The 25,247-nt window shown below is 37.0% G+C and overlaps 1 protein-coding gene across 1 annotated transcript in view; it reads right to left on the bottom strand.

The window, feature by feature from the left end:
- The window catches only part of MTTP (microsomal triglyceride transfer protein), a 47,134-nt gene that overhangs the window by 17,557 nt on the left and 4,330 nt on the right, over positions 1–25,247 (bottom strand). The window contains exons 2-10 of the mRNA XM_029922191.1: positions 23,159–23,346; positions 21,725–21,868; positions 15,363–15,470; positions 14,028–14,144; positions 13,566–13,705; positions 10,721–10,871; positions 8,424–8,581; positions 5,633–5,801; positions 4,005–4,112 (exon numbers count right to left, since the gene is read on the bottom strand). Of these exons, the coding sequence (XP_029778051.1) occupies positions 4,005–4,112; positions 5,633–5,801; positions 8,424–8,581; positions 10,721–10,871; positions 13,566–13,705; positions 14,028–14,144; positions 15,363–15,470; positions 21,725–21,868; positions 23,159–23,346 (1,283 nt within the window). The remainder of the gene's footprint in view (positions 1–4,004; positions 4,113–5,632; positions 5,802–8,423; positions 8,582–10,720; positions 10,872–13,565; positions 13,706–14,027; positions 14,145–15,362; positions 15,471–21,724; positions 21,869–23,158; positions 23,347–25,247) is intronic.

Here is a 25,247-nt window from a genome sequence, read left to right on the forward strand (position 1 = left end):
TCTCATCTATCAGATTGGTTAAAAGATTCTAAAGTTTGATAACATACTTTCCTATTGAGGCTATGGGGAAATAGGCATTCTCATGCATTACTGGTAGAAGCATAAAATGATAAAATTCCTAAGGAAGGTAATTGGCAAAAGCTAACATATCTGAATTTTGTTCCAGTAACCCTAGTCCTGAGGCTGTATCTCCAAAAATGAGAAAACCATGTGTCTACAATTATTCATCTCAGCATTATTTGTAACAGCAAAATGGTAGAAACCACCTACTGACCATAGGCGGGAGATGCCGAGGATGCTGGTGTGGAGACACAGTGCAGGACTAGGCGGTGCTAAAAGGAGCAAGAAAGATCTGAGAAGCAGTATGGGATGATCCAGGGTACATTGTTAGGAGAACAAAATAAGATACAAAACAGTGTAAGAAAAAAGAAACAATAATGTGTGTGTGTACTTGCTTACTGTTGCAAAAAGAAGCACAGGAAGGAGAAAAGAAAACACTGACCCTGGTTACATGGAAGGGGCAGGTGAGAACAGTGTAAGGGGTAAGCAGGGAACAGGACCCATTGAGAATGCTTTTAAAATGTAGTTTTGATTTTAGAACCATGTTATTTCACATTTTCAAGAAATACAATTCAATCAGCAAGAATGGAAGATTGCTAAAAGTGAATTCAAACAGGAACATAGATGTGGATCAAACTGCTAACATAACTAAACAAAAAAGAATAGCAAAGACTTGATCCCAGAGACTTCTGAATATAGAGCCCTGGCTGTCTTTTAGTGAAGTATATTCCAAAAAAAAAAAAAAAAAAAAAAAACGTGATGAAGTCTTAAACTTTATTTAGTCTGATTTTTGTAGCAATACTGGTATAGCAATTCCCAAGCTATTTTGTGTGTATTTTAGGACTGAGCAAATCAATCAAATGGCTGATGTTCTTGAGCACCAACATTCTCACTCTAGGAGAAGGGAGATAAATTTATGGCATGGAAGGAGAGGAAGAAGCTTGTTGTACTGGCCTGGAATTAAAGACAGCAGTATGAACTCACTGTATAATAAATATAAATATATGCATTTTGGCCAACTTATTCAGGGCCAAGATACAATAGCACTCAAGTAATTAGAAGTAAAAGCATTTAGGGGTAAAATGCCAGATATCTGCAACTCACTCTCAAATGGTTCAATCTAAGTACAAATTAAGTGAAATAAAACAGAATGAGGTAATGGAAATATGCAAGATGTTCAAACTTGGCCAATCTAGGTGAAAGGTACACAGATGTTTGTAGAATTGTGCTGTTCTTACAACTTTTCTATAGGTTTGAATTTTTTGAAGTGCAAATTTGAATAAAAACAAAATTAGAATGTGGGGAGGTCAAAATATATGCCAAAAACTAATAGAAAAAAAGCAATAAGGGGCTTTGTACTCAATGAATAAACTTGACCAGCGGCCACTCGGACTGTCACAGGGCAGGCAGGAGCTTTCACGCTAGCAAATGCTGGAAAATCTTCAGTGTTCTATCAGATGGCAGGTACCATTTGGGCAGTAGTAGTATCATATGCCCAGGAGACACCTTAACTTTTTGCTTAGAATACATCATTTTCTTTCCATTCATATGTCTGTGATTTAGGCTAGAGATAGATGAATATTCCATAGCAGAAAGTTGAAAGGAAAATGTGAACATTACAACAATCCATCTGGGAACTAATTATTTTCAAAGATGCCTTGTTTTAAAAGTTGCCCCAAAACATTAACAGAATTGAATGACAGTGATAGTGAATAGTTTTAAGCTACCTACAAGCTAAGTCCAAAGATGTGGTGAGAACTTGGCTGTTCTGTTATCAGCAAAACTTTTAATTTAATCATTTGTTCAGTTTCCTTCTCATGCTATATTCTATTCTCTCTCAAGTTTCCGGCTACTCTCTGTTTCTGGCCCTAACTCCTCTTCTGGGCTGCAGGTGGCTATAGCTACCTGTCTTTTGGACAACTCTACTTGGTGGCCCAAAGGACTTCAACCTTAATATGGCCAAAACAAATTCATAGCTCTAACCTCCTCCCACCCCCCAAACTGGGTTCTATAAATTGTAGTTAAGTGGTTGACATCACCACACCTAGTACCCTACCCTGGAAGCTTACTAGTCACCCAGCTTCTTGCCTCTTTTGCACTCCCCACATCCCATCAGTCACTGGGTTCTATTAACTCTACCTTCTAAATGGCTTTTGGAGCTCTCCTCCTTACCACCTGCCGCCTCTATGTTAATTCAGACTTTGACTTATTCTTGCCCAGTTGTGCAAATATTTCCAATCAAAACTTGCTGACTTTCAGCCAGTCCACAGCCAGTCCATAGACTATGCTTCTTTCTAAATAAAAAAAATCCGAGCATGTCATTCACATGCCTAAAAATCGACTGTTCTCTCTTCTCTCTATGGAATGAAGGGCAGCCTTGTTAGCTTCTCATTAATAAACATCCAATCTCTTTTCTCTTTTCTCTCGTCCCTTCTTTCCCATATCTCCACTCTCATTGATCTGCCCCATAAATATGAACACTTTGTGTTCTAGCCCCACAGAATTTCTCATGTTCTCAGACAAATCAGACCCATTTAGACGTTGGGCCTTTTCATGCATTGCTGTATATCTTCTAAGATGTCCTTCATTCCAATACTGTCATCTCTTCAGCTAAAGAGCTCTTTTAAAAGAAGTTCAAATATCACTATTTTGGTGAAACTTTCCCTAGTACTCCCAAACAGAACCGTTTGCTGCATATTCTGTACTCTCAGAGCACTTTGTTCATATTCTAATATTATCTTTTATTTGTGTTTGATTAATAGAGTGGGAGTTCTTTGAGGATGGTAGAATATTTTATGCATTTTTATATTAAGGGATTAGCATCACACCTAGCAGAGTAGATGCTCATATGTTTCAAGGTATGAGCTTTGTCTTTAGCCAAGACATTTGATATAGGATTACTGAAGTAAATTGGCTACTCAAATAATTATGGAAATTGGAAAATAGAAGACATCATAGTTCTTTGCTGTCATAGAAATAGTACAAACTTGATCTTGGCCAGAGTTTACTAAGCTGATACACAAACACTTTCAATACCACTTCTTTTTTTAGTAATCTTTTTCACACTTAGTTTACATTCTAGTTATGGGTTGCCTCTTTTGGAACTATTTGGTTTCAAGAATGTTCTTCCTATTATTTTTAAGAATAACACTCTATAAACAAAATAATACAGTGATATTTTTAAGATAGAAGAAAAATGCTGGCTATAAGCTGGCTATATAATAAATGTGGACAGAAAAAGACTTTTATATATTTAACATTTCCAATCTATTTGCATTATAGAAAGGTAGGCTATATTGGATATTAATCTATTTGGATTTTCTATATCTAGCTAAGCTTATAAAGTGAGTTTTTGGTTTTTTATGAGAAAGGTGTTAAAGTCTATAGTCTACTCTGGGAAATGGAGAAACTTGGAGCAAATGAAATTAAAAATAAAATGTAATGTTCTCAGTAATTAGAAATAGCTCAATTCACACCATTAAAACTCAAAACTGCAAACCACACTTATTATAAAGTTCTCCACTTAGAGATAGCCCAAGAGTCTAATATTTCCTAAGAATAAAAACTATACATACATACCATAGAAAGCTGCATACATAGTGGGTACTTAATAAATACATATTGGTGATGGATTAACAGACTATTTACTATTTAGCAAGCATTTGTTGAACATTATGCATCATATATTATTTTAAGCAATTGGTGTAACAAGACAAAGATCTATTTATGCATACAGCTTATGATTTCAGTGGAAGACAGAAAGAAGCAATAAATGTAATGAATAACTGAATTATATCAAGTACATTAGATAACAATGATTGCTATGAAGTAAAGAAAATGGAGTAGGGTAAGGGGAATTAGGAGTGGCAGTGGTGGGCAGCTCAGTGAGTAAGACATAGAATGATCTGGAACTATGTAACACATGAGACTGAATTTATACTTACTTTGAGTTTGCAGCCTTCATTCTGACACAACTTCCTGACGAGGGCCCCAATGACGATCATAACAGTTTCTCTGATGTCATTGCTCGCAAAGGAACCTTTGAACTTACTCTATTAGCCAAACAGAGATAAAGTAGGTTATCAAAATATTTCAATATTTTGAAGGGACATTTTTAGAAATGGTTTTTTAAGACATAAAGTAACCAATGGTAACTAATTTCTAAGAGAAATGTTTTATGTTCTTAGCAAATTCAAAATTTTGATTTGGGAATACTTATAAATTCACTATCTAACTTTGGAATTGAAGAGTTTATAGAATCTCTCCTTTCCAAATTTTCTTAACATATGAACTATGAACTCAGGAAGTCTCTGAACTCCTGAGAGGTTTATGGATTGGGTTTACTGGGTCAGTGAACAAAAAAAAGAAAAAAAAAAAGGAAATGCAAAATGTGTGTGGGAAAAGAGGGGATTCATTTTTTTAAATTTTATTTATTTATTTTGAGAGAGAAAGAGAAGGAGAGACCATAAGAGGGAGGGACAGAGAGAGGGAGAGGCAGAATCCCAAGTAGGCTCCTCACTGCCAGCATAGAGCCCAATGCAGAGCTTGAACCCACAAACCATGAGATCATGACCTGAGCCAAGGTCAAGAGTTGGATACTCGGGGCACCTGATTTCGGCTCAGGTCATGATCTCACGGTTCGTGGGTTCGTGGGTTCGTGGGTTCGTGGGTTCAAGCCCCACCTCCAGCTCCATGCTGACAGCTCGGAGCCTGGAGCCTGCTTTAGATTCTGTGTCTCCCTATCTCTCTCTGCCCCTCCCACACTCATTCTCTGTTTCTGTCTCAATAATAAATAAACAAACAAAAAAAAAAAGAGTTGGATACTCAACTAACTGAGCTATCCAGGTGCCCTAGGGTTTCATTGCTCTTACCAGGTTCTCAAATGGCCTCATTTTCCAAAACGATTATGAGTTATTCCACTAGATCATAAGCAGGTAAGTGTACATTTTGCTTTCAAATCTTGGACTCAAGAGAAGTCTCATTTTATTTCTAATATAAATTTTTTAATATTGGAAGAATTGTACCTCTTCAATGTATTGTACATTAAATGCCATGAAGACTTTTGAACTCAAAACAAATCTTTTAAAATCAATTATTGGGAGTACCTAGGTGGCTTAGTCAGTTAAGCACCCAGCTTCAGCACAGGTCATGATCTCACAGTTCTTTGATTCGAGCCCCCATTGGGCTCTGCACTGACAGTGTGGAGCTGCTTAAGACTCTCTCTCTTTCCTTCTCTTTCTGCACCTCTCCAACTCATGCTTTCTTTTTCTTTCTCAAAAATAAATAAGTAAACTTTTAAAAAATAAATAAATAAGATCAATTTTTGAAGCATAACCAAGAGTTATCTCTGAGATTTTATCCTATGTCACGTTACATGAAAGGTGAATACAATCTTTATATTTCTATATCGTATAGTGTATGTTATTTAGAGGAATTGCAAAGAAGATGTTATGTGAAATAGTGTACTACAGTTAATGATTAATGGATAGAAAATAATCTAATTCCTGCTTAGATTCTTATGGACTTTTTAGCAGCTGACAAGCTTTACTTTCACAGGCTTCATTTTACTCACAATGAGGGCTCTCAGGAGATCTTCATTGGGATGGGAGGCAAATCCACAGGCATAGAGAAACCTCTCCTGGAGGATAATGCTACTGTCACTTTTGAAATCCAAAAAGTCCAAAATGGCATCTAATGAGTCTGAAGTCTGAGCAGAGGTGACAGCATCCACCAACTGAGGTCTACAAAAACCAGAGAGTCATCGATATCAGTTTTCAGCACGCTTAAGGGATTATTTAAATCTCTACCACTCACAGATTCTCCATTGATCTAGGTTTCCTAAAGAAGTGAATTTTTTATATAAAAAAAATAATTCCCTCAAAAAGACCCCCTCATTTTTTTTAAACCTCCCATTTAATTTCTCTCTCTGTAGTCCAATGTATACCCAGAATATATGAACTAACTTCACTATAATAGTCTAAGTCAAACATAATTTGGAAATTTGTGTGTCAAAAATTACACATTAGGTTCAAATTCTTTTCTCTATGAGTAATACAACAGAGTTATAGTCTCAAATATTGATTCTCTTTCTCTAATTATCTCTGCTAATTAATATATACATTTCTTAAGTGCCTAATTTAACTCAGGTGCTATTAGGAAGTTCTTTTAACTTTATGTCCAAAGGAGAAAATTTTGCCATTTTTTTCTAAAAATAAAAAGTACACAGTATAGGTCAATGATTATGTGTGGGCAGAATGGAACTCCTATAGGCAAGTTCCAGTTAGAGATACTAGTCATCAAGAATCTTTGGCAAGTTGAGTCTGGGATGGTAAAATTTCTGAAACTAGTTGTCATGCTAGTGAACATATTATGTATGTAAGTATATTTCCCATTGTACATGTGTTTAGTGCTTTATACTATAAAAACATGATATACTTGCACCGTGTCATTTTGTTCCTAACAAAAAGCCTAGTCAATGAAGCAGACATTGAGAGATAATACTTACTAGGTATATATTATGTAAGTATTGCACTATAAAGTTTAGGTGTGCAGCTTTTCTTTTGCTTTCATTTCTTCATCTGTAAGATGGGGCTAAAAATAGCAGTTACTTTCAAATTGTTGTGGACTGCATCCTCTGTGCAGAGCACTTAGACTAGTTTTTGGCATGCGGTAAATACTCAGTAAAAACATACTGCTATCAACAATTACTGCATTTAATTGGCTAAATATTTCTGTCAGTTTAATACTAATATCCCCCTTACATATGAAGAAACAGACTTAGAGATGTCCAAGGCCCCATAGGTGTTAAGTGCATAGCTGGAGTTGGAACTCGGGTTTTTCTGATCTGAGAGTTCTCAGGTGTCCATGATCATTTATTTTTTAATTTTTAAAAAATGTTTATTTATTTTTGAGGAGGGGTGGGGAAGAAAGAAAAGAAGACAGAGGTTCCAAAGCAGTCTATGCACTGAAATGAGTGAGCCCGATGCAGGCCTCAGACTCACGAACCATGAGATCATGACCTGAACCAAAGTCGGACACTCAACTGACTGAGCCTCCCACGTGCCCCCATGATCTTTTAAATACATCAGTGTATCCCAAAGTGTTGTCCATGTGGTTCTAGTCCTATGAAATGCTGTAAGGAAAGGGATCTTCAAGGCTTTTTAAGTTTAGAAAATGTTTAGGGAAACTTATACCTAACATTCTCTGATTAAAGATGCTGAAAATTTCTGCAGCCAAGAAAACTATTTGATTTGGTTTCACCCAACATTTTTCCAACTCTGTTGCTGACAGAATCATTTCCTCCTGGCACACTTGCTAATATTCTGCAAATTATAGGATTCACACAATGGACTCTTTGGGAAATGTTACATTCTAACACCATGACTTTCACTATTCTACAATAAATAGGAAGAATTATTCTCTGTATTTTACAGATGTTGACAATGAAACTTGGAGAGGCTAAATGTAGACAATTTGCTCAAAGGTTATATGCTGCTGGAAGTCAAAATTAAAAACAAGGTCTTCTGATTTTAGTTCATCCTAGTATCCTCTCTACTGCATTATGCTACATGTGGTTTATGTATGACATCGCAAATTATGTAAACACAAGTATCTCCTGCTTTTCCAAAGCTTGTGTTAGGCCACTTTGCTTTTACAGAAGACCTATGTTAGTTCTTGTTTTTGCTAACCAAAAGAAATCCTGAAGAGGAATTTTGCTTTTACCAAAAAAAGGCTAAAAGCAACACAGCATTTTCAATTTTATAATCAACTCTGGAATCTTTTCAAATGTAAATTCAAAGGTCCAAAACCAGGGAGGAAGCACACCCATCACGGTACCAAGATGGAGTCCTGCTTGTGCCCTCCCTTACTTATGCGGCAATTTAAATCTGATTTAAACTCATAAACACCCAAAAAATGTTCATTCTGAGTCACTCTTAAAACCTTGTTACTACATTTCTGGCCAAATAGCTGTCAAATTACCATATCGAAGCATAACTGTTCGATGAAAATGCAAACAATGCAATAATTGATTAGGAGGTTGGCCAGTTGTATAAAAGGAGTCTTTCTTGGGGCGCCTGGGTGGCTCAGTCTAGCACCTGACTTCAGCTCAGGTCATGATCTCATAGTTGGTAAGTTCAAGGCCCAAATCAAGCTCTGTGATGTCAGGTAGAACCCCCACTTCGGATCCTCTACCCACCCCACCCCGCCCCTCCTCTGTTCAGGCACTCAATCTCAAACATAAATAAAAGCATTAGAATGAATAAAAAAAATAAAAAATAAAAGGAGTCTTTCTTGCTTAATTAAAGCCAATAACCAAGAAATGCTTTTCTACAGACAGCCCCACACAGTATTTGGGAACTTACAAAATTTCCTTGTTTTCAGCCTTTAGGATTTGGAGGATCTCTTCTCTATTTGCAGTCCTGAGGTGCTGAATGAAGGTCAGGAAGCTTCGGGCAGCCTCAGCCTTAGAGAGGTTGTCAGGCTGCAGGTGTTTCCTGGTGGACTGCCAGTGCTCCGAGAGCTGCAAGAAAACACGGCTGCAGGCTCACACCGCATTCATAATTCTGAACATCCACATTGGCAAGGGATATTCTCCCCAGAAATAAAATTTTCCTTGTATCTGACAAGCAAAAGGAGGGTTTTGTATCTTGCCTCAGTATGCCTGATTGCCACCTGCCCCTGTCACATTCCTGTGATTCCCCCAGATGAATAGAGAGGTCTGAGGACCCTGTGCACGATTCCTCTGCAGAGCACCATTTTTGTCGATTAGTATGTAGCTCGAAAGAACTCAGGCTTCTGGACCTAGAGGGCCATTCCATGGTTATCCCAAGGGAATTCTATGTGCAGTGGGGCTTTGACTACCGTACTACAACTATGCAGAATTTTCGTTAACAGCAGGATATGTTGGAGGGGGAATAAATCAAAACCTCTGAATAATTGTGACAGGTTTCTTATTTACTGGGAGGTCACTGAAAATAAGTCTGAACTTATTAATAAGTAATAACTTGAACTCCCCATTCTAACTCTTTATTGTTTTTATGAAATGCAGTGTTTAACTATGCTGAGGTCCGAACTGTTCATTACTTATAATGTTAAGTAGAGTACTATTTAGGTAAAGGTAATTCTCCTACTATTGTTATTCTACTATGGTTTTAAAAATAGTAAATAATTCAAATTAATGACATATTCTGGCTTTGAAATAAGCTAAATACTGATTTTTCATAGTTTACACTTCTCCCTTAGTTGTAAATAATGTGTTTAATCCCATTAATGACCTCCAATTCTCTAATTCTGAGGTAATCAGCATGCTACCAATTTTTAAATTATCCAGTCCTTCTAAGAAGCAATGGACACATATTTTCTCTTTTTCAAATTCCTCTTGGTTATCTAATCTTAAGAGGATATTCCAAAGCAAAATTCTAGCTATACTTAGGTAAAGATTTACTGGGTCATTTCTGAGGGCAGAGAACACACCAGTGTGAATTTAGATTTTTTTTTCTTTAAAGGGTACAATAGGGACAGTATACATAAGTTGGAAAAGCAATTCCTCAAAGACATAAATGCTTCCTATGATAATGAAGAAGTAATTGTCAAAAATCTAAAATGGCTTATACTTTTTAATAACCATGGGGGAGAGAAATTAATAGTTCACAGCATTCAAAAAAAAGATGATTGGCTTCATTAGTCACTTTCCTATATAATTTCCACCTCTATATAACATATTAGAGAACCACAGTAGAATACTAAATGATATATGGAAGAAAAACAAGTAAAAGAATTTATAAAATCTTAGACTTATTTTTTCAATGTTTTTCCTTTAGTTCAATTTTGATAAATTTGAGAAATTAGCAAGGAATAGTGTCTTGAACTTTTAGCAAATTATGGTATTACTTCTTGATAATTCTACTTCTCTGAACACCAATAAAGTCAAAGAGAACAGAATCTTTCGGTAGCTACTAATAGAGCATGATGCTCTGTTGCTTATGCTCAGAGTTTGCTCTCCTGACAAGAAGTTAAGTATTAGGAAATGCTAGACCCTAAGGTCATATCTGTAGCCATCATCACAACTGACTCATGCAATAAATGAAATTTCTTTTTGCTGATTTTAAAATGTTACAAGATGACCTATACTTTGCCTTGGAGATGTGAGATCTCATTTCTGCCTGTAATTGTAGGGGGGTTTGACGTATGGTAAAACAGTGTTTCCTAACCGTTTTTAGTCCTCAAAGCAATACTCAGAACACTGAGCTCAGTAAAATATTTCACCTGAGGACTTATTGCTACTAAACGGCAGAACTTTCAGGATTCAGAAGTGACATGCTCTTCACACTCCATACTTTCCCTCACTTCATCAGGCCGTTTATCCCCGCCATGCATTCTAGGTACCACTATTCAGAAGATGCCCTTACTTAAGTCATAACATTTTTAACTTGAGATGAGTGGACGGTAATTATTTGTTAAATGTCATCGGATTACACATCATCTCAGGTGCGTACTGTTAAGACCATGCCATTCTAATTCAGTGGTGGCTGGTAGCTCTTAATAAACTTTCTTCAAAGAATTAACTGAAGCTTGATTGAAGACAAAAGGAAAAGAGAATTGTAAGCCATGAGTGTTCCCCCATCTGACCACACTTGTGGTCAGACTTGTTCACACTTACAGAAGGGCATCCTTTACACTTGCTCTGGAAGTCCTGTCCCACAATGGGAAGGGCCTTGTACTCTGAATCAATTGCTTTAATTATGGCTGTAACCTGCTTTCCGGACTTCAGTCTTGGGCCTGCTTCAGTGGTCTTCAGCTCTAATTTCTGCCTGCAAAACAAGGAAGGGAAATACCACATCAGCAGTTTTCCTTTAAGTGAACAAGCCACTAAGTGCCATTCTTTTGACAAACAATATATTCACACTATGGAAGTCCATGTCTTTCAAGCTGCAATATCTCAGTAACAGAGACTCCAAGCTAATTATGAAATCGTTTTGGAGCAACACATTTATTCAAAGATTTGAAATTTTAAGTCTGGATTTAAGAGAATACGGGTAAGAAAACTTGCCTGGATGCTGACCAAGATAAGTGATGTCACCTCTTTTGAATTTAGCCCTACTCTAGTATCCAAAATCTACAAGGAACTCTACAAACTCCACACCCACAAAACAAATAATCCAGTGAAGAAATGGGCAGAAGACATAAACAGACACTTCTCCAAAGAGGACATCCAGATGGCCTACAGGCACATGAAACGATGCTCAACATCACTCATCATCAGGGAAACACAAATCAAAACTACACTGAGATATCACCTCACGCCAGTCAGAGTGGCTAAAATGAACAAATCAAGAGACTATAGATGCTGGCGAGGGTGTGGAGAGATGGGCACCCTCCTACACTGTTGGTGGGAATGTAAACTGGTGCAGCCACTCTGGAAAACCGTGTGGAGGTTCCTCAAAAAATTATCCATAAAACTCCCTTATGACACAGCAATAGCACTGCTGGGATTTACCCAAGGGATTTACCCAGAAGTGCTGATGCATAGGAGCACATGCACCCCAATGTTCATAGCAGCACTGTCAACAATAGCCAAAACATGGAAAGAGCCTAAATGTCCATCACCTGATGAGTGGATCAAGAAGATGTGGTATATATATATACAATGGAGTATTACATGGCAATGAGAAAGAATGAAATATGGCCATTTGTAGGAAAGTGGATGGACCTTGAGGGTGTCATGCTAAGCGAAATAAGTCAGGCAGAGAAGGACAGATACCATATGTTTGCACTTCTAGGTCTAACAGGAGAACAGGAGAAACCTAATGGAGGACCAGGAGCAGGGAAAGAGAGTTGGGGAGAGAGAGGGATGCAAAACTTGAGAGACTATTGAATACTGAAAACAAACTGAGGGTTGAAGGGGAAGGGGGAGGGGGGAAAGGGGTGGTGGTGATGGAGGAGGGCACTTGTGGGGAAGAGCACTGGGTGTTGTATGGAAACCAGTTTGACAATAAACTATTAAAAAAAAAGAATTTAGCCCTACTTTCTGAAAATAATATCATTGGTACAACCACATATCACTTATTAACTAGGACAGTTAACAAGTCTTTTTTGCTAAAAATGGCTTCAACGATAACTTTGCCTTATATACTCTTTCAGAACTATGTCTTTCTCCCATCAAGAGTTAGAGTCTGCATCCCTATCCTTGAACCTGGTCATAACTCTGTGGCTTCTCCAACTAAGAGAGGGACAGTAGAAGTGACACTCTGTAACTTCTAAGGATAAATCTTAAAAGGAAATTCAGCCTTCATTGGGAGTGTTAGCAGCACAGAAGAAGAGATTTGAGAGACTTGAGCCGCCATGTACAAAGTCTGGTTACCTGAAGCTGCCATTTTGAGAGGCCACATATTGATAAAGAGAAATGCTTGGGGAGCCTCAGTAGTGTGAGTCTTCCCAGCCCAGGAACCAAATAGGTGATGGGGCAACCCGTGAACCAGCTCTGGTCAGTGACTGTCCGCAACTGGAGGATAAATGCCAAGCAAGGCATGCCTAGCTGAGCCAATACAAGACCCAGAATTATGAAAGAATAATAAAACAATTGTTGCTTTTCACACCATTGACTTTGGAGTGGTTTGCTATAGAGCAATGGAAACCTGATGGACCTGATAAGTAATTTAAAATACTTATTTTGCATGAGAATATATGAACATAATATGGTACAAAGTAAAATGCAAAATTCTATCCAGATGACTTCAAAAATACTTCAAACATTTATGGTTTGAGGCACTTCTCCCAAGATTTTGCATCTACTGACCTCTGATACTGGAGCTACTTCAGAGAAAATCTTTGATAAGCAATGGCATAAAATATAATAAATCTAATGCTAGAAAATCTTCTTCTAAGGTGAAATCTGAAAGGAACACACACTCTCAGATTTGAAAATTCTAGTTCTTAAGCCTGTGAGAACTTCTGACCAGAGAAATCTTCTCAAATTGAAATAACAGGCTTGAATGTGTAAATACTATAAAGCAAAAACACAAATATTCTTTCATATCACTTTACCATGGAACTTTTTATGTGTTTTTTAGCAACAGTAACAAAAAAAATTCTCAAGGAGAGAACATACAGATGGCACTTTTTAACCTTATTGTTGGAAACTTCTGACAGAAAAATTAGATAATAAAATAAAAATAAACTAGAACTTACCAAGTAGTTTGCATTTTTAAATGTAAATTCTATTCAGTAAACAATTGATACAATTTTAAGTGAAATTCTATTAAATACATAGTACTTAATATATGCCATTATTGTAGATGATGTGAAAAAATAAAGATGAACAAGATGCAATCATAGTTTTCAAGAAGCTAATTGTCAAAATGAGGAAACACTATATGTATATGTATATATCACTATATATGTATATAACATATATACATTTAACACATCTAACATATATATTTTAAAACAAAATACAATAATATACCAAAAATGGAAAGAAAATTTAAATTTCAGAATTATCTTACTTTGATACTATTTTGCCTGCAATGGTTTGTAGAGAATTCATCCGAAAAGCATGTGTCTCTTCTGCAAGCACAGCTATAACAAAGCTGTCTTCTATCTTATAGGTAGTGACAGACGTGGCTTTCGAAGTGACACCCAAGACCTAAATAAGATAGATAGATAGATAGATAGATAGATAGATAGATAGATAGGTATTTGTAGTTGTAACAATCAGCTTTTTATCTTTGAATCAAGTTAAGCAGTAAACTGTCTTCCAATGGTCAAAAGGGCTTCCCCTTAACATCTTCCCATCACCACCCAACATATGAAAACAAACCTTGTCATTTGATATTGTATGAAACAATACCCTAAACTAAAAATTATAAAAGTTCCCAAATTATATTTTACCTTATTCTTATATTTTAAACTAATCTCTAAAAAATGTAATTATTTGGATGCCTTACAGAGAGTGACATCAATCATACCTGATTAGAGGTTGTAAATCCAGACCTCTCTATTTTGCATGAATCCAAGGCCTTAATTTTGATCACTTTGTCTTGATGAGACTGGTATGTCACCTTACAATCCCCAGAAATATCCACCTGAAAAGAAAAGTAAAAATACAATGTTTGGGATTTTCCCACGAACCATTTAAATTCCAGTGGGAAGAAGCCTGAAAACTGGGGTTCCTGACGAGCCATCGGGGACTACCTTTTTTGTCCAAGCTGACAAGATGGAAAGACAGGAAGAACTCAGTGTTTCCTGAAATATGTAGATTCTTTTCCATCTTCTTTTGCTGAGTCTTACTAGTACCTTCTTATGCCCCAGGAATAATAAAGGATTTCCTATTTCTCTCTAAAGTCTAATGAGAATTGGACAAGTGACCTGGTCATAATCAAACCTCTGGTAAAGGGGTAATTGTGTGGGGAGGGGATTTGACTTTTAATGCCGTGTCTAGATGTGAGTGTGTGTGCACATATATGAGTGTACATGTGTTCTTTCACTAGATGTATATAACTAGAAAACCTTAAAACCTGTGGGATTAATTCAGCTCATTATAAGTCACATTAACAATTTGAGTGTGGGCAGATGTATGCCAGTACAGACTGCTTAGCCTCTCTGAGCCTTCTCCAAGTCTCTGCCAGCACCACACCCAGTCTTTATTCTAGCACACTAACCAATATTCCTTGGCTCAGCCCTGCCATTAGATTTTCTTGCCCCCTTGTGGGCTGGCAGAATTCAGAACAGGAAATTTAGACTCAGCTCTGCTTCTGACTCAAAGTGTGATACTTGGGGGGACAGCTTAACTTCTCTAGTTTAACCTCAGTTTCTTTGTCTGTAAAATGAAGGGGGTTGTTAGTATAGACCACTGGTCCTCCAAACTCATAATGTATCCAAATTATCTGAGAAAACTGTTATAATACAGATGCTCATGTCCTCCCTAATCTATTGAATCAGAATCTTCCCCATTAATCCATGGAATCTATATCTTAAATAGGCTCCCCATTGAAATAGTGATGCACAATGATGCCACTGACATGCTCCCCAAGGGTTTCTACATCTCCATCACTCAATCATTCTATATGTCCCCTTAGTATAATGGATTCTGATTTCCTTTTCCCTATATTCGAGTACAAATTGGGGTAAATGGCAATCTGTTTTACATGTAAATGAGACTTAACCACCCTATTCACTTTTTCTAAGCATTATCATAGTAGTAACTTTTTTTAACTAAATATTTACAAATAGAAATCCATACAAGCAATTTTGATAACTATCGACAAATAATATTCTGGATCCTTAATAGTATTAGTAAGTACCTCATTGGCGGTTCCAGAGGTTAATTGCATCTGAAATAGGCTAGCCAGGCCTCTTTTGAGATTTTCTATGGCCACTGGCTCATTTTGATACGAGTAGAACTCTTTGACCTAGAGGGAAAAAATAGACAAACATAAATGAAGCAAAAATGCATCATTTATTAGATTTGGTTAAATAAGTGGCAGGAAAGTTCAGATTTTCACCACTGTCAATCTGGGAAATAGAAATCTGTTTACCCCAGATCTGGTCTTTCTTCTTTCGGTTTGTGTGTGAGAAAAGAGGCTATTTAAATGTCTAAGAAGCTATACCATGAGAACATGGAATTTGGGAAGACTGATAATTAAGGCTCTGAACATGATGGGAATGGCATAGGGAAGGAAAGAGTACACTGATTTAGGGTGGGATTTCTATGAAAACAAGGATTGCCCAAGGAAGGGTAATCAGGAATATTCTTTTTGAACATATCAACATGTTCTCTACCTGTAACTCTGCCTGAAATAAAAATGAACCAATGTTTAAAGTAACAAAGAAATTGGTTCTTGAAAGAAAATGGAAATTATCACATTTGACACTCATGAGTTAACACAGTCTCTAAGGGCTATGACAAGGGCCTAGATGTGACCATAATGCCCATGGACAAAATTCCACAGGGGTGACTTTCTCTGGCTCTCTAGAGCATCCATGTTGGCCTTGGGTATAAGGGGATAGAGAAGGTTGAAGAATTTGAGGTTGAGATTGCTAGCATGGCATGGCCTGATGCAGACACTGGTTTGAGTCCCTTTAGAAGGCAGGAAAAGAGATTGAAATCAGGAGGATGATTGTGATGTGGCTGAAATAGGAAACATCTTAGCTTTGTTTTATCCTTGATATTTATAGGCACAGGGGTAATAACAATGTCTTATACCATTTTGATAATTTAGGTCATGTTTAAGAAACAAGAATAAAAATACAAAGAGAATTTTCTGGAAGGCCGTGTCACTTTTCACCATGTATTAACTCCAAACACATCACACAATTTAGAAATAGAGGCTAGGGGCACCTGGGTGGCTCAGTTGGTTAAGCGTCCAACTCTTAATTTCAACTCAGGTCATGACCTCATGGTTGAGCTTGAGCCCCATGTCTGGCTCCATGCTAACTGTGGAGCCTGCTTAAGATTCTCTCTCTCCCTCTCTCTTTGTCCTACCTTGCTGGTGCTTTTGCATGCATGCACATGTGTGTGCACACACTTTCTCTCTAAAAATTAAAAAAAAAAAAGATAGAGGATGGATATAGCTTCCCTGTAAAAATTCCCAAGGTCTATGCTAATTATAGCTGAGCATTCCTACTAGAAATACCTTGAATGCCTTACTTTCTCTTTAAAACCAACCATGATTTCTCAAGTAAAACAGAACTCTCAGTAATTTGACAATGAGTTCAATTAATGCCAATCTGAACACAGTTCAATATATATGGAAACTCTCATGCCTTAGAAGGGACTCTTTTGTCTGGATTAGCCAACCAAATGCCTCAAATCTCTACTTTTATTTTCTACATATACTCTGCCTAGTGACAAATTTACTGGGTATTTTACCCAGAAATCAATTTGAGTCATTACACTAAATGAACCTACAAATGTTGGAATTGTGGTTGTCCAGGTTAAAAAGGAACTAGAATAGTGACCTCAGCGTCTGAAAATCCATGGTATCATATTCTCAAACAAATCACTGGCAATTTCTCAGATCCAAGGCTGAATTTCTGATGTTCTATTTTGTAAACTGGGTCTTCTTTCCTTTTTGGAATTACAGTGTAACTTCCTTTCCAAATATTCGGGAGTATATCTCTAGATATCATGACTTTTAAAAGTTCATAAGTGGGTCCCTTGAACCCAGATACAGTTAGAAGGACTCATTTAGTGGCAATACACATATGTCTATGGCCTGCAACATTTTTGGCAAGCCTTAAGTACTTTAGAAGGCAAAAAGGAGACAGTAAGTGGTACAAATACTTGTCTGTTTATCATTAGTATTCTCACTTTCCTTCCAGTCTATAAAATGCATCTGAACTATTTATAAAGTGTCACCTAAAATTCCAGGACACCTAGTTCTCCGATTTAATCTTTGAACTACACAAAAGATCAGGTACTCTTCTATCAATGGCCCACGTGTATGGATCAAGTTTTGATCTTGACCACAAGGCCTCCAAGAAAATGGTGTTCACAGCTATTTTCCCCCCCGTAGTCTGAACAATGTAAACAGGAAGACAAAAGAGGGTTTTTTTTCATTTTTCTATTAATTTCTATCATTTCTCTAAAATTAGAAAAGTGGACAAATCTGTTTTTCCTCATGTGTATGACATCTATCTTTGAGGCCTAAATTCTGTTCTTTTAGTGCAGACCATTGCAATCCAAAGTGAAAACATCTCTGGTATCCATATTAGCTAAATGTCAACTATCAGAATTGAGCAGGCTCTCAATAATTTAAAAAAAAACAAACCAAAAGTCAGAACTTTGCAGTTCAATCCGTGTGGCTGTCACAGCAATAATCTTAAATTCATTATTTCGCAACAAGAACCAAGTTTTATTATATTCGTGCCATAAAGCTGATTCATTTCATTCAGTTCTGAAATGAGCTCTGAACATCTGAGAGCACAGGACTCTTATCTAAACTCACAGTCCCTGCAGCTTCCGGAGAGCAACAGTGACACCGCTTAGTTACAAACTCAGTCTTTCACCCAAGGAGACCAAACGTAGAGAAAGATGGGGACATTGTGGAAAAGGAGACGCAGTGCCTCTTCCTGCCAAATTTTGAGGGCCAATTTCACTGTAGAATCAGTAGAGATTCATCATATTTTTTCCTTAGGAAAAAAAATGCTTCTTACATCCCCTGATATATACATTCCCGAAAAATTAGAGGAAGGAAAATTCCATTAACTGGCCAAACAGCAAAAATAAAAAGAATCCCAGCAAACTTAGACTAATCATTTTATTTAGTCTACTTAGCTGAGCTATGTCTCTAAATATATCTTTGATCTATATCTAACACAGAATATAGCTAGAGAATGACACATTAGCGAACAGACAAGTGAAGATACACTTGAAGAATTGAATGTTGTCAAGGTGTCGTGTCTTTTGGAGGTTTGGTGTGTGTAAAGAAGCCATACTGCCAGATTCAGAGAACAAATCAATGCCCAGAAACAACACAAAATAAAGGGCCAACTCGGCAGCCATGAGGTTAATTTAATTAATAATGGCAGCAAAGACCAGAAATGGAAATCTGGTAATTATCCAGTTAATTGGATTAGCATTTCAGGTCCACAAAGGATCCATGCTGTAACTTGAGGCATCTTTTGCTTGTCAGTGTTAATCAACTTAACCAAAAAACTGTCATGTATCCAACTTCACTTATGATCTATAGACAAAACTAGAGTCATGCCCAAACATTTATGTAGGGAAGATGTGTGGGCTTGGAAAAAGGATGACGTGCAATAAATATGCATCTGAGTATTTTAATGGGCTCTCCTTTATCATGTAAACATGGGAGCTTAAAACAGGGGGCTCTGGAAGGACAAAAAATACAAGCTGCTGGGCATCCTTGAACCACAGAAATTTCAGGGAGTAAAACTTAATTCGAACCTGGGGTGGAAAATATTTTTCAATAAAACTGCCAATCAGTAGCTCAGCCTTTCCTTCCCTAATTCCTCTCATAATAGGCTGGGGTGATCATTTAAATAATGATCCCTCTGACAATGATGTGGCTGAAAACTCCACATGGCTTCTTAGTCTCCAGGGTCATATTCCCGCCCCCCCAACAAGTACTTTATCATATCATTGATAGATAGCACAGCGCACTTTAACCCACGGCTATCGTAAATCATCACAATCACAGCTCCTGTAGAACTGGCATACTGGAGTCACTGAGACAATGATGTGGCAGCTCCATCCCAGCCTTTGAACAGTGAGGGCACTGAGTCCTCTGTGTGTGTAACAAAAGACTTTGTACTCAAGTGCTACCCAAGGAGCTATAAAATGGCAGGTTGTCATTAAGATTATAAATGCAACTAATATTTTATGGGCTCAAGTGTCTTTCTATATTAGAAGGTCAGAGAGGGAAAAAGCAGTATTTCATGTTGTTGTTCCATATGAAAATCGAGTGAGTTAATAGATATAATGAAGGGTAAAAGTAGGAATATTGCAAGTCAATCAAAGAGATGGTACTTCCCCAAATCCTTTACAACTGGAAAGCATTATAATGTGGAAGTTTCCAGCTCAGCCTCTGAGATTAGACCTGTTTGAATTCCAGCTCCACCACCTGTGAGTGTGTGACCCTAGGCAAGTTCCTTTACTGCTCTTGACTTTGGTTTCGTCGCCTATTACAAGAGGCTGATATAGCAGCACCTGCCTCCGGGAGCTTCACGAGGATAAAAGAGATCGTTCTTGTAATGCCTCCAGCCTCTGGTGCACAGTAAGTGCTCAGTATGATTTAGCTCTTATTCAGCAAAAAATGGCTCAAGTCTTGTCAAAGTTCAACTCGTTTTAGCCTTGTATAACTTTGTGTTCATTCCTTTAATTTACATTCATTGAGGCCCTACTATGACAAGACACTGAATATACAGAGTTAAAGATACTGTTGTTGCCCATGAGCTTACTCTGCCGTCAAATGCTGTACCACTGAGCTATACCCCCTCAGTGAGCTTACTCTGAATGCCAACTACAGCCAAATAGAGGATTTCAATATCTGTGATAAACACTTGAATACAAATAAGCCTAAAGGAGTATGTATGGGGTTTGGGAGAATGTTGGGAAAGTCTCTCAGAATACCAGGTCAGTCAGCACAGGGCATGGTTCTGGGTGTTTTGCGGAGGAAGGGAGTGGAAGGCATGAAGCGGTGCGTGAGGGGCCGGAATATAAGAGGGAGGGGAATTTTCTCTACCCAAACCCAAAATCTAGTCGTGAACACACATGACCGAAAGGACAGTGATAAGGGCCATGAGTGAGTTACAAAGGGCTAAGAGGGTTCTAAAGAGAGGTGATTATTTCCAGTTGGCTGGAAGGATACAAAATTTATAAAAGAAAGGGCCTGTGAGCAATGCCTGAGGCATGGAAAGTATTTTGACAAGTGGAGAAGAGAAGCGTTCTTGAGATGGGGATTCACATTTGGTTGTGGAAGAGGTGACAACATAAGAATTGCTTTTTACTGCTTTATATAAAAATGGAGATCATGATTAGCAATATATCACATGTCTAAAATTTATATTATTTTAAAGAATTTGTTATCACCCTTAGAAATTTTGAATCTAGAGACATTTTGGAGATGTGTAGAGTTTTAACTGTAATGGTCCCTCTGTTTTTCTACTTTGGTAACTAAAACTGAGCTTTCTTCTTTATAAATACATTTTTATGTGTGTCAATATAATATCTATACTTTTCATAAGTTCACATATGTCATGCCTATAATTCACTGATCACAATTTCTTCTCGGTTCCAAACATATTAAGACCATTGCAACAGATAACAATCAAACTGTAAATAATGCACACTCACAGAATTTTCTGAGCAAATTTCCAAATGGATGTTATAGTGTTCATTCATGACGTTAATATATAAAATGCTTTTCAAAGTCATAGTTTTTAAATAATCTCTAAGTACTTTTCAAAAAAATCAACTCTACCTTAGGAATGACATGCCATTTCAAAAGCTTCAATTTTGTACATTAGCCAGATACTGATAGTCTCATTCATTAATATCATTTATTGAGTGAGGCTAGATCATGCCATTCTCATAATTTGTCTGCTTTCCTGAATGATATAGACAATCATCTGTGATGACCTCGTGTGTTACAATATCTTTCCAACCCTTCCTAATAAGGAATATATCTTTTATTTTTTTTTTAATTTTTTCTATGTTTTCTATTTATTTTTGAGAGACAGACAGAGACAGCTTGAGCAGGGGAAGGTAGAGAGAGGGAGATACAGAATCCGAAGCAGGCTCCAGGCTCTGAGCTAGCTGTCAGCACAGAGCCCGACACAGGGCTGGAACCCACAAACCGTGAGATCATGACCTGAGCCGAAGCCGGACGCTTAACCTACTCAGCCACCCAGGCGCCCCAGGAATATACCTTTTAATAGTGCCTCTCAGTAAACAAATACTTGATTCTCCTGTAATGGTTTTCATAAAAATAGGAAACAAATGACTAGAAAATATAAGTGAGTTCAATGCCTTGATTAACTTCTGAAGCATCTAATTTGCAACCTCTACTTATTAGTTCTTGAAAAAATTCCATTTACTATGAAAGTAGTGATATCATGATCATTTCAATGTAATAACTACAGAAGGAAAGAAAAATTTAAAGTAGGGGAAAAAATGTGGGACCCCCCAAATCACTTTTACCTTTCCATGGATTAGATGAAGGAGCACAGGTCTTTGTAAAGCTTCCAAGTTTTCCTTTCTTATGATTTTGGGTGGATTTTTTCCTTTGAAAATGCTCTTCTCTCCTCTCTGCTTGTTCACATTTTCAACATTTACATCTTTCATCTGGAGTCATGGAAAGAAACCTGTTAGAAAAATTTGCTATCTCTATTTCCATCACAGTCTTGTAGGAAATAAAACATTAAAGCAATAAACAGGGTTGGTCTGTTGTTTTTCAATTCATGATTCATAGGACTTAGCCATTAGCTTTTAAAAGAATGGAGAAGGCATCCAAAAATTGGGTTTTTGAATTAGGTAAAAATACTTATACTTAAAGAAATCTATGAATTCAGGTTTATAATAATCATGACTGAAAGATGGCTCTTTTTTGTCACTGTCACTCTCCTCATTCACTTGACTGTTGCTGTCTGCCTGGTCTCTTCACTTTACCATTTTTTGGAGCAGAAATTCTGCCCCACTGTATTTCACTTGTACATACAAAACTAAAGATGAACAGTTTGATTACTGAACAAAGAGGTACGTAATGTTTTCTGTAGAATACTTTACTGTTCTATTGAGAAATGGTTCAGAGAGGTGGTTGATGAAGTGTTGAGCCAACCTGGAAATCACAACAGCTATTAGAGACATCCAAAGAAGCAAAGATCACTTGATACATGTATTGCAATGACACCTCATTATAAAGTTTATCAACAACTACTTATCAGTTATAAGGGAACAAATCTTGGTTCTGTGTACCTGTTTCACACCAATAAGTAGAAAAATAACTGACTTTACTGGAGAAATTTATTCCTTTTAGGCCTTTGAAAACAAATATGGAATCACCATATATTAAAACTGAAAGAGGTTCCAGAGGCCATATGTTTTGACCTCCTTTCTCAATACATAAATCTAAACTACCATAGTTGACCAAATATGGCCATGCAGCAGAGCACCTGGTTCTTTCCTCAGGAAGAACACAGAATGGGTTCACTTCCTTATTGGTACTTATGTTATATGGAGGCACTGAGGAAAACTGAGAGGTGCCAATTTATTTCCTCTTTCAGTTAAAGTAGTCTTAATTGTTTCTCACATGATGTGGACTCTAGACTCTTCACTCCCAGAACATTTCAACTGGATTCTAGTTTAATGTGTCTATTAGTGAGAAATATAGATATGGACATCATACAATAGTTACTCACCAGCATGTGCCTTCTTTTGCTTGCTTCAACAACTTAGAAAGACCAGATTACTTTTGATTAGCAAAAACTTCAAAACTGTAGATCTACTTATTTTAGTGATAGATAACAAACTTAATGGATACATAACCAAGAGCCCAAAACAATTGCTTTCAAATAATATAGTATTCAAAGACATTGCTGACATCTAATCTTTGCATCTCTGGTAGAAAATACCTACTGTGATTTGGATCAGTTGGTCATCATCTCCATCAGGGTTCCTCCACAGTAAGACGACATCCACATTAGATGAAATTCGGTAGCCTACGCTGTCTTGGAGTTTTCCTTTGCCCCGATCAAGAAACACTTCAGTGGAATATGTGAGTTTGTACAGACGGTCATTATTTAATGAGAGACCAGTTGTGTGACCTGCATAAAGATTGTGACACAGTCAAGTCTCAACTGTAAGGTATTTAACATACCATGGAGCGTGCTGTCTTGCCATCAGTGCATTCCTCATCCAGCGTCGTGCTGCCTAGTGGGAACTTAGTAATGTTTACCAAATGAAAGATGGTTCTATTCTCCATTTGCTGAAATCACTGACTTGAACAACAGCAAAAAGAACAACTAACAAACAAACTTCCCTTTCAGAACAAACTTTAGTTTGTGTCCTTCATCAATAGTCACATGATCTAAATATCAATCTGGTTGAACTATAGAACCTTTTCTTTAAAAGAAAATGTCATTGCATTGTTTTCAATTATATGAATATGATTTCTTTTCTCCCTCCAGCATTATTGAGGTATAATGAATATGATTTCAGGTAGAGGTTTAGCCAGGAATTGGTTTACAAAATTAAAAACAACCATTTGCAACTAATGTATCAATTCAGTGCAAAAGATCAATGCCAAGGTAACTTTAGGGGTTAGAAGACAGTTCCTTAAATTGGATATTTTGAATATTTAAGGACTATATTTATATAATATGTTATAAATATAATTATGTTATATTTTATACAGTAATTATATAGTTGTATTATATATTATAGTTTATAAATATATAATATACTATATGTCTAATAACATATAGTATAATATATAATATATTATAGTTTATTTAATTACTGTAAACTTTTAGTACAAAATACATTTCAAGGCTATACATATGTAAATTTAAATTAGGCATTCCTGAATAAACTAATGTTTTCCTACATAAAATTTTAGTACAGGCTTTAATTTGGCAGGGGCCATTTAATGTCAAATAGTATAGTGAGCCAAAATAATTGATATATGGAGCAGTTCACCCACTGTCTAATTCAGCTTACCTTAACCCAAAGAAATGTGACAGAGTTGCATCAGCTCTTTCGCAGAGATGACTTGAAGTTTATGGTCATGCAAACCCCCTTTGTGCATTTTCTATCTATGGCTCCCAGGACATAGTAAAAAAAATTTCAGTGTACATTTTTCCTCAGTGCTAATGGAGTTGCATTGCCTAGTTGAACTACAGTAAGAAACTGTAAGTTCTTCTTTCTGCAGGAAATATGCATATGGAGGAGGGCGAGGAAGGGAAGTTGAAATGAGTAGCCCAGACATGAGGAAGCTGAGAAAGAAAATAAAATTACTTTGCAAAGCCAAAAATTAAGAAAACTTCTGAAGTCTACGGTCTCCATCACCTACTACAGTGCCTTGTGCCAAGAGGGAAAAAATGGTCAAAATGCATTGTCTCAGGGCACCTGGATGGCTCAGTCAGATAAACATCTGACTTCAGCTTAGGTCATAATCTCACAGTCAGTGAGTTTGAGCCCCACGTCAGGCTCTGTGCTGCCCACTCGGAACCTAGAGCCTGCTTCTGTGTCTCCCTCTCTTTCCTTGCCCCTCCCCTACTCGCACTCTGTCTCTCTCAAAGATAAACAAACATTAAAAAATGTTTTAAATTTAAAAAAATACATTGTCTCTAATAAGCTGTTTGATATGTTTTATGTATACTAACTTCATTAATTCTCACAAAACCCAGTGGGGTAGTTACCATTATTAATCTCCTTTTATAGATAAGGAAACTGAAGGGCATAGAGTTTATACATTTTCACCAGGATGACCCAGACAGTTAGTGATAGAGCCAGGATTTGAACCCAGGCTGTCTGGCTCTAGAGACCATACTCTTGCCTGTACTACACACATCTAAACCTTTAGGTTGAACTCTTTTCCATTCCTAGGGAGTGAGCTGGGAATTCACTCATACATCCAACATGGATGTACTGAGCACCTGGGTGATAGACACTTTTCTAGGCTCTGGGGTTTTACTAATTAATAAGCAGACAAAATGTCTGCCTT

This window comes from Suricata suricatta, chromosome 1 (genome assembly GCF_006229205.1).
Source record: "Suricata suricatta isolate VVHF042 chromosome 1, meerkat_22Aug2017_6uvM2_HiC, whole genome shotgun sequence".
Classification (NCBI taxonomy): domain Eukaryota; kingdom Metazoa; phylum Chordata; class Mammalia; order Carnivora; family Herpestidae; genus Suricata; species Suricata suricatta.